Source organism: Pavona decussata, unplaced genomic scaffold (assembly GCF_977016875.1).
Source record: "Pavona decussata unplaced genomic scaffold, jaPavDecu1.1 SCAFFOLD_156, whole genome shotgun sequence".
NCBI classification, from domain to species: domain Eukaryota; kingdom Metazoa; phylum Cnidaria; class Anthozoa; order Scleractinia; family Agariciidae; genus Pavona; species Pavona decussata.
In genome coordinates this window covers 5417501-5427500 of record NW_028145568.1, presented here as the reverse complement: position 1 = coordinate 5427500, position 10000 = coordinate 5417501, and the positions used below count along the sequence as shown (strand labels likewise).

At 38.0% G+C, this 10000-nt stretch overlaps 1 protein-coding gene and 1 long non-coding RNA gene across 2 annotated transcripts in view; both read right to left on the bottom strand.

The window, feature by feature from the left end:
• The window catches only part of LOC146465492 (uncharacterized), a 168288-nt gene that overhangs the window by 75096 nt on the left and 83192 nt on the right, over positions 1–10000 (bottom strand). The window lies entirely within an intron of this gene.
• LOC146465498 (allene oxide synthase-lipoxygenase protein-like) overlaps positions 1–10000 on the bottom strand; it is a 31744-nt gene that overhangs the window by 2262 nt on the left and 19482 nt on the right. Inside the window, exons 6-11 of the mRNA XM_085128388.1 lie at positions 8691–9169; positions 7547–7810; positions 6296–6789; positions 4053–4316; positions 2302–2624; positions 1640–2078 (exon numbers count right to left, since the gene is read on the bottom strand). Coding sequence (XP_084984514.1) covers positions 1640–2078; positions 2302–2624; positions 4053–4316; positions 6296–6789; positions 7547–7810; positions 8691–9169 — 2263 coding nt within the window. The remainder of the gene's footprint in view (positions 1–1639; positions 2079–2301; positions 2625–4052; positions 4317–6295; positions 6790–7546; positions 7811–8690; positions 9170–10000) is intronic.

Sequence of the window (10000 nt, the reverse complement as noted above, 5' to 3'; positions counted from 1 at the left end):
TACCAAGATTGGGGAACGGATTCTTCTCGAGCCGAATTCGATGCAGAGTGCACCGGCAACGGGTCCTGATTTGGCAAGATAGCACTATTAATCATTCACAGAGCAAGGTTTGATCCATCTTGCCCACTTGGTGACGCAGCCAGATAATAATTAACCTTAACAGAAAATTTAATGTTTTTTTTTTTTATCGTTCCAGTCAAGGTTTAGTCTTTGATGATGATGATGATGATGATGATGATGATGATGATGATGTGTGACGTGGGGATTACGTTATAATTTGTAATTGGCGGCGCGCGGGTACAAAGCCGGTCTAGCTAGGGTTAAAATACCACACAGTGAAAAAAAAAAAAAAGAAGCCGAATAGCCCAAATGGAGACCGATATCCGCTGCTGTGCTTTGGCGTGGAATCAAGATCAGCACCAGTCCTTTATACCACTTTAATCCTATCTATACCGAGATTGGGGAACGGATTCTTCTCGAGCTGAATTCGAACAATCATAACTTGCAAACGCCACCAAACTTCGTGACTTTTTCAGGCATTTGTCTGGCAATAACATGGTGTGATAGGTTAGCTTTTACTGAATGCATGAGATGTCACCATGACAGCTAAATTATGACAGGATTTGAAATAAAAAAAATTGAATATTGCTGTTTTAGGCAAATGTTCGGAGTTTTTCAGAATGTTCTAGTGAGCATTTTTACCCAAATAAACATGAAATCAAAGAAAAACTTGCGTTGACGTGGACTATTCTTTCGATGCAGAGTACACCGGCAACGGGTCCTGATTTGGCAAGATAGCACGGTTAATCATTCACAGAGCAAGATTTGATCCATCTTGCCCACTTGGTGACGCAGCCAGATAATAATTAACCTTAACAGAAAATTTAATGGTTTTTTTTATCGTTCCAGTCAAGGTTTAGTCTTTGATGATGATGATGATGATGATGATGATGATGATGATGATGATGATGATGATGTGTGACGTGGAGATTACGTTATAATTTGTAATTGGCGGCGCGCGGGTACAAAGCCGGTCTAGCTAGGGTTAAAATACCACACACTGAAAACAATATATGCTAAAAGTAACTATTTTGACCCCATAGTGTATGCCTGTTTAAGTGTTAACAAACACCACGCGGTCTGCAAAACCAAATGAAACAAAGAAGTCAAGAAGTTCATGAACTCCGTCAAAGGAAAGGATAAACAGAATTGTGAGTAAGATAACAATTGAGGGCTAGCAACATCAGTGACGGAACTTTGAAATATCGTTATTGTATTTTTTCCCTAGTTGACTCTATAGAACTTTCAAAGAACAGTTTTGTACAAGAGTTAAAATTCTCAGATTTCCGTTGAGTTGAGTGTTCTTTGGTGAACTCCGTATAGGTCCACAACAACAACGTTTGTTTTCATAAACGCATCTCTATCTGAGAATATTTACGTAAATCCTAGAGGATCTTATCGAAATGTCATAGAAATAACCGAGAAGGTGGAGCAAGCAATGAATCGGGACTAGGTGGGTCAGGCTATTACACATGAAGTAATTTGATGGAATCGCCAAAACCTATTATTAAAAATATCGAAGAAATAAGGTTCTCCACGGTTTGACTATCAGGGGTGGATTTGTTTTTAAGAATCTCACCTCATCATCAGAAATCCTCGTCAGTGTGTACACAGTGGCAATATGCCATCCGGCTTGGGACTTGTTGGGCAGCGCATCCATGATGCTCTTTAGCGTTGCCTCATTTTTCCTTGTGGGTGGAGGAAGGCGCATTACAGGGGGAATATTGGGAACGAAAGCTGATGTTTCCATCATCGGAAAGTTCACAGCTGCGTGTTGACATGAGCACCCGAACACCACACAGGTTAGCACGTGAACAAGCTGGTCACGTGTTTCAAGGCTCTTGGGAAACTCGTGATCAACATCTCCTTCTCTTACGGGAAAACCATTTTCGTGAATGTCCATCACCCATGACTGCAACTCGTGATCGTTGGAAATTTCATCATCGGTCTGATAAAAAATATTGATGAACTCCCTGATGAAATCAGAGATGGCATTCCACATGCGAAGGCCGTCATCCCTGTTGGGCAAATGATGGCATTAGGGGAAGTTTTTTTTTCACACCTTTTATATTGTAGTCTTTACGATACAATTAATTTGTCAAAAACAAAAATTGACCGTATACAATCAGTCTCACTACACATTTCTTGCTTGTATTTTCATGCCCTTGTTTCCCTAATCCAAGCAATCAAACACTGAATACCATTAAAACACACTTGATCACCCACTTTAATTTAAAGTACCTGTAATAGTAGTTAGGCAACTTCTTGATATCATCCACTGCTCTCTTTTTTAACATATCAGGGAAAGAAAGCGTCTCAAATTTGAAATTCTTGTACGTCTTTTGCAAAAGCTGAATGTGGCCTCCTCCTCCAATGCTGAGGGTCTTGTCAACAATCCCTCCCTCTCCTATGAGCTCGTTTCTGCCAATGGTGTTGATGGCCATAACAGAACGAAGCTGAGGGAACAAAAGCTGGAAGACGGGATGGATGGACGGCAGCTGGCGCCATGAAGCAACAGCAAACGCTTCCATTAACAAATGGGTCTTCATCAGATGGGTTCCCATCTGTAAGAAAACAACAGGAGATTAGTTCATAGCGCCATTCACTTTTTTTTAAATTGCGGTAGCTGCTTAGACACTGATCGCTACAAAACACATTCATTGGAACACATTCGTTGGAATATGTAATCACATGGGCCAGAGTCCAATTAAGAACCTTTGAAAATACAAGTGAAAATTAACCCTTAATTCTGACGACGACCCCGGTTGCGATTACGAGTTTTTAACAAGGAGGAAAAATTGTCTTCAACTAATCGAGGCACTTCGTAAAGCAGTCATCCTCGAAGTAAAAACACTCACCCGTAAGCAAATATATATACAAGTATGTACTTAACAACTATGAAACCAAATGATAGGCATCAATTTCGTTCACGGAATTTGAACCTGCTGCCTCCTTCCATTAACAAGGCTTTGTTAAATGTCGTTTATATCTTTCGTTGCAAGAAAATCGTAGTGAGATAAAAGCGCTTGCATTGGTCACCATGAATGATTTGTTTTCAACCAAGCAAATTCGCCAGGCGTCTAGTAGATCCACTTTTTTGGCTTTTGACAAAAGCAATCTTTTGATGTTTCTTTGCTCACCTATATGCATTTCTTTTCAAGTTATAGGCCTTGATTTCATCCTTTTTGTTTAGTACAGGAAACAACCCGGCTTATTAATAGCTTAAAAGTCATACTCCGAACAACTCCTTGTTAGTGAAGCTAGAAACAAAAACATTGTAGGACGCAGTGTTCACCAGGCAAGCATCCTTTGGTAGCTAGTTCATTGAAGGATTTTCATTATTATAACACTCCCTTATCTGTCAGAACTCAGAATCAAAGGCTAACGCCTGACATGATTAGTTCACGTCATATGTTTGGCCCAAATTTGAAGTTTTTAGGAAATTGATCGGTTCGTTATCAAAGTAAATATTCCAATATCGAAAACGAATATCTAGATTTCACTAGAGTAAAAGAACGGTGTGAAAGGAAAGCCAGACATAAAGTTTAGTCTCTATAAAGAAACTGTGGTGCTGCGTCGGTGGGGAGTGTAAACGAATGATTTTACCAAAAGAGTCATTAAGGTAATTTGGCCTCCGTAAAGTGGTTCAAGTGCCGAAGGTTTCCAACGTTAGCCTTTCGTCAGAACGATTCGCCAAATTACCTTATCATTATAAGTGCTCTCAGCCTTAAAGCTTTATTTCAGAGTAATACTGTATGCAATAAAACCTATAGGTGGTTTGCATTGCCGCCATGTTGGTGTACAAAACAAAAGAAAATTTGTTCATATAGTTTGCAAAAAATGGAAATTAAGTCCCAGAGGAGAAAAAATCTTATTGTTTCTGTACACCAACATGGTCGCCAGACGTCACATGCAAACCTACACTCCTGCTAATGGATATAATTTGTGTTCTATTGATTATTATATATCGCGCATATGAACCGCTTTAAAACCTGATGAACTTGATGGTCGGCATTACGGAACCACATCTTTGCCAGCAGCCAATCATATTTAGAATCGTCAGGAGTCCATATTGGGTTGGTGTCGCTCGGTTGCTGGAACAGCTGAATGGCAATAGGCACCAGGTCTCCGGAGCTCTTGACGTAAAATAGGCAAAGAGGCTCTACTGTATAAGATCTGAACTTTGAATTGCCGTCCTCCCCTCCGCGTTTGATACCCACCAGCTCCTTGCAGTTAACAATGTAAATGTGTCCCGCCTGTTGAACACAACGCTTGTATTAGTCATGGCTGCGTCTACCACGCAAGCACAGGAGATTAAGATGAAGTCATGGTATCTACGTTAGAAGTTTGAGGTTTCCCACTTACAACCTTCTTTCTTGAAGCAATAAAGTCAGTATATATTTGCCCAATCCACTGTAGCTTACAATAAATGAATGCAGGAAATAACCTGGCTTGTAAGGACGTGAGTACTCAAACTTAGTAACTTATATTTACTAACTACTTTAACTCGCACTGAGTTATGGGAAGTGCGAACTTTTGAATTAAGTCGCAGAGTGCTGCACGTTCGTTCGCTCAAACTGGATTTTTCTCATACTCTGCACTCTAATAACAATGTTAACGAGAAGAAGGGGAAGAAGAAGGATAAAAATGAGAATAATTACGGTAATAAAGAGAAAGGCAATAAATGGGGATTTTGCGAGAAATAACGATTTCAAGTTAATTTTATTCGTCACTTATCTCAGTTTATTTAAAGAACGTTTTGCTTTTTATCAAAGATTTTGGTCTAAAGTTATCTTAAGTGGGCACAACCATGTTGGAACGTTTAACACGCCGCGTTGGAAAATGCTGAACGAAATTTTTGTTCAATGAAAGTTTTTGTTTTCGATCACATTTTGCCCAATTATTTTGCATAGCAAACATCGTTAAATCTCTCGCATCCAATATTAGATGATTTCGGCCAAAATCATTGAAAAGTGAATATTGTATTTTCGAAAAAACATTTTCCCGGCGATTTGATTGGACGCAACAATATTGTAACGTTTGAAACACCTTGTTGTATTATTTTGTTGGAAGAGTGCTCGCCCAACAATTGAATTTTGTTTTGAATGTCTCGTTATTCTAAAACAATTGCCAACAATTTTATTCCATGCAGTCATATTGAAACGTTTAGACGGCACTTCCGGCAAACCTTGCTTCATTCTGAAATAAGTTAGCTCCCAACGGTTTCCAGCACTTCTCTTCAATTATAATTTGATCGTTACTAAGGTAAACACTATTTTCAGCCGATACTTCATTGATGGTATCAAGCAAATACCTTAATATTGGTTAACAAGCTATCGCCATTTTTTTCCACTTAATAGGTTACCACAGCAAATATATAACTTATTAAAACAGCTCAAAATTTAATTTTAAGTGAATATAACTCAAAAACGAGTTTGATAACCACCATAACTTACTTTAATTGTAATAAGCATGTCAAGATGCAACTTCGTAGGGAGAGGTTTAGAGCCAGCTTATAAATTTTCGCTTCACATAAGGAGAGGCAGGACTGGTCCGTCAAAAGTTAAAATGTTGGAACGTGCTAGAAACCGGTGCCAGCAGTCTTAAACATGTGCTAATGACACCTAGGGTCCATAAAATCGTGAACTATTATCGATTCAGCAACAATTTTACAGCACTAAAATGTTCGTACCATTAAATCGATGTTACAGACTTGTCCAGACTTATGCCCCATTTACACCAAGGCTTAAACACGTTTAAAAGCTGTTTAGTTAAACACAGTTTAAAATTGTTTCCTTCATAAAAGCTGCTTTCGGATTTTTGTCGACTACAGATTTAGCACAAATGAAAGCATAAGTTAAAGTTTACTTGAATCCTATGTCAAAGGCAATAGTTCACCTTTCTGTTACCAATTTTTATTTTGTTAAACCTGGTTTAATTAAACTTGTTTTGTTGGTGTGAATGGGGCTTTAGATTACAAGAAAGCGATTTTGGATATTTTCATTTGAACCTAGCACTTGATCAGAATTCAGTGCTTCTAAGCAATTACCAAAGATCCATGATTTTGAGTAATAGTATGAGTGTAGTGTTGTTACGGCAAGTAATTAATGATGATAAATTTAAACAGAATCCATGGGCCGGATGTTAAACGCAGTGTCATAAAAAGGCTTTTACACTTCCTTTGAATACGAATCGGAACTTTGTCAGGAGTGATATGATGTGAACTTGTTCATACCTTAATCTCTTCCGTCAATGTCATCCCTCGATCGAGAATGTTTTTAACCAAGTCATTTGTAACAGGAAAGTTACTCGGCAATTCGTTACACCTTTCGATCACACTTGGGTTGCAACCGTTGAGGAACTGGTAGCCAAATATTCGGTCTTCCATCCATAAGTCATCCCGAGATATTTTAGGCACGTCACCTATCCAATCAGTGAAGATCTTCTTAAAGCTGTCAAAATTCTCCCAGCTGTCAAATAGAGTGCAGAGATAAGCCAGGCCAAAGTTAACCTTTCCTTTAAGGGCATTCTTTTGAAACGAGCGCGATGCCTCATCTGAAAATTGTGAATCGCGCGGGAGATCGCCGTGTTTTGGTGCGTGAATAAAACCTGGCAAATCGACTACACCAGGGGGAAGTTGTCCCCAGTGGTATATTTCTTTACGTTCTTGTATCTCGAGAACTCGCTGGGCCCTGATGACGTCCGGCTGGTCTTGAAACGGGAGAAGAGCTACAAAATGGAATAAAACGTGTACTACACGAGAATTCACTGGGTCTCACCAGACAATATTTAAGATAACATACATATTAGCTTCTCACAAAAAAGTGGCTCCTTGGTCGAATAAGTTTACCCAAACACAAATAAAATACGTGTATATAAGGTTTTTGAATTGAAATTATAATCTAAGCAATGTTACCATGGTAACGACACAAAGTCATTGTTTATGAAGAACAACGGCCTCACAATAAACCAATCAGAACATCAAACTTGCTTTCTTTTAGATCCAGGAAAGATTTGCCTCCGAATCTACGATTTTAAACCCAATTGGGAAAAAAATTGAACTGTTGTAGTGAGATTGATGTAAGCCATAAAATATATTACCCAATGGTACTTATACTAAATTTAATGATTATCAACAATTTTTCTCTTCAGCTGCAATACATCTCTGAGCTTTAAGCTGTGAAGGATGATTTCAACTTGCTGTGTTTCTTTTAAGAAGCTCGAGATTAAAATCTCGAGCTCCCTGTTATCTCAGAACACAATTACATCTCCCGTTATAGTCACAAATCCATTGGGTCCAGTTGTTCCTTAATTTTATTTATTTATTTATTTATTTTTTCATAAACCGTATCTAAAGGAGTAGGGGATTTCTGATTTGTTTGTTTAAAATGGGGATTTCTGACACTGTTTCAATTCTTTGAGAAGAAATGTTTTTTTACCTGAATTTTCTCTCAATATGTGTTAGCATTGAGTATTATTGAACTACCTTTTCCTTGAAAAACAACCATATCGGATACTACCCAGCGATAGCAAGGAAACTGGAAGGCTTTCTCTTCTGTTGAACTTGCCACAACGATTTTGTTCACAAACCAATCTGAAGTCTTCAACCAGCCACTTCCATCGTTGTGAAGCTGGATCATAAGAATCTCTCCAACATCCATCGCCTGCACCGTGTACTCATCTATACGTCCTGCTTCGAAATCATTGCACCAGGAATCCAAAGAAATCTTCTCTGTTTTACCTTTTGTTCCTGAAAATTAATTAGAGATATGTGGCACACAAGACATTGTGTGGTTTAAGAATGGCATTAATTTGTAAGTCAGCTTGCCAAATTGACTTACTTAAGTTGACTTATTTCCTTGACTCCAAGGGGGGGAGGGGGGGGGGGGAATTGGCCGGAGCTCGTAAATTAGTAAGCACTAGGGTATATTTTGTACTTCAAATTTATCCTCGGTCCAGTTTTATTTTCTTTTATTTTTTGGGTATGTAAATACACGATCTAAAATGAGCTTAAAGCAAAAGAAGATAAGAATAGAAGCAAGGATTAGATTGAAGTGCAAAGTATGCATTAAGTACCCGGGGATCTTATCTCATGAGCATGATGACCTTTACACTTACGGTCACGTTTTAGTCGGATTAATTGTTACGACAAGAAGGAAATAACTTTCTTTACTGAAATACATACCGCTGGTAAGGGATTCGATGTAGACGATCGATGAGAAACAGCTGATACTTAAGTGATACTACTGCGCCGTAAATCGTAGGTATACGACCTAGCGCCATGAAAGTAGTAGACCCTATTGTTTTTTCATTCAAACAATTTTTCAATGATTTTGTCAAATTTCGTGATGCATTCCCCTAGTGGAGCAAGATTCAGCCAATTTAATTTGGCTAAATGCAAAGCGCCTGAAGTTACTCTACAGCTGATCTTTTTTTCCGCCTACATAGCCGGAACTGGAAACTATATATTGCCAAAAGTCATCACACAGTGGTGGTGACATAGAAGTAGTTGATGTCTAGTGCAGAATAGCAATCTTGTTATACCGCAAAGTCATATTCCAATAGACATCAATTAAAAATATTATCAGCAAGAAAATCTCATAATGTGTGAAATAAGTTAATAGCTTTACCTGTCAGTGACACAGAAATCTGCGCATTTGTTCCAGCTCTCGACTGGCTCCCAGTCTCCACGCTGATGTTGTACGTGGCCTCAGGATGTGGTGCTTGGGTTGACCTCCTGAGTGATCGAATTTTTTGCGTCCTTGCATACACTTCCTTTCTTACGTGAACTACACAGTTAGGGTGGTAGATAGAGCGCGCTGGTAGTAATTCAAGGCAAGGTGATAGATTGCCAGCATTAAAACGCATTTTCTCTGTAACATCAGGGCTTAGGAGTACCATTAGTGTGACGTCAGCCACATCCAACCAGGGATGAGTGGCCTCGTCCCAGTATCTCGCGACGTTTAAAGTGTCTGGTGGATCATCTGATTTGGGCTCATGTAGAGTCAACTGAAGTTTGTACTTCACTGGTCCACGAGAAAGCCTCTCTTTAAACTCTTCCTTTAGATAATCTTTGCTTCTAGTTTCTGATGGCAACCTCTTTTGATCCCTAGAAGAGGCAAATTAAAAACACACCTATTTAGGAGTACAATAATAATAATAATAATAATAATAATAATAATAATAATAATAATTTAATAATAAATAATAATAATCTTTATTAACATATTCCAAGCTATTTACAAGTTAAAAGTTCTAATTCACATTAACATATTCTAAGCTGTTTACAAGTAAACTTACAAAAAGCTATTCTCATAATAATAATGATAATAATAATAATAATAATAATAATAATAAAAGTTTAGTTCCATCATCATCGCAGTTAATCTAAATTACAATGTGGTTACAATTGTACAACTATATCAATCAATAAGAGACTGGGTTACAGTTATGAGTAAGTTTCATATCCAAATTATAAATAAGTAAATTTATACTTATACAAGTTAAAAAATGGATTTAAAGTCTAAAAATAAAGGATCGATCTAGTGACTAATTAACTGAGAGAGTAAGAAGGTTTTTTCCTAGTTGAGGCTTTGCAAAGTTATAGAGCAGTTTTCAATTGTGTGTCGAAAGTAATTCGCGTTTGCCTTGTTTTCACTCAACTGCGCTCTGAAATTCAGTGGTAGCAAAACTGGCACAACTTTCTCAGCTAATCCCCGAAGGAAAACCAAGACTAATCGTGAATTGCTCACACCCATTTTCCCCCACTCTTGGGCTCGTTACATATCTTTTTCTTTTTTTTACAATTAAATTAATCAGTTGTGTTGTCTACGACGGTTTTAATAATGGTTAGAGTATTTACTTTGGTTTTGGTTTAACGACACTCAATAGCTGTGGTCACACTACAGACTGTTACCTAAGTTAACCGATTTACCTAGGG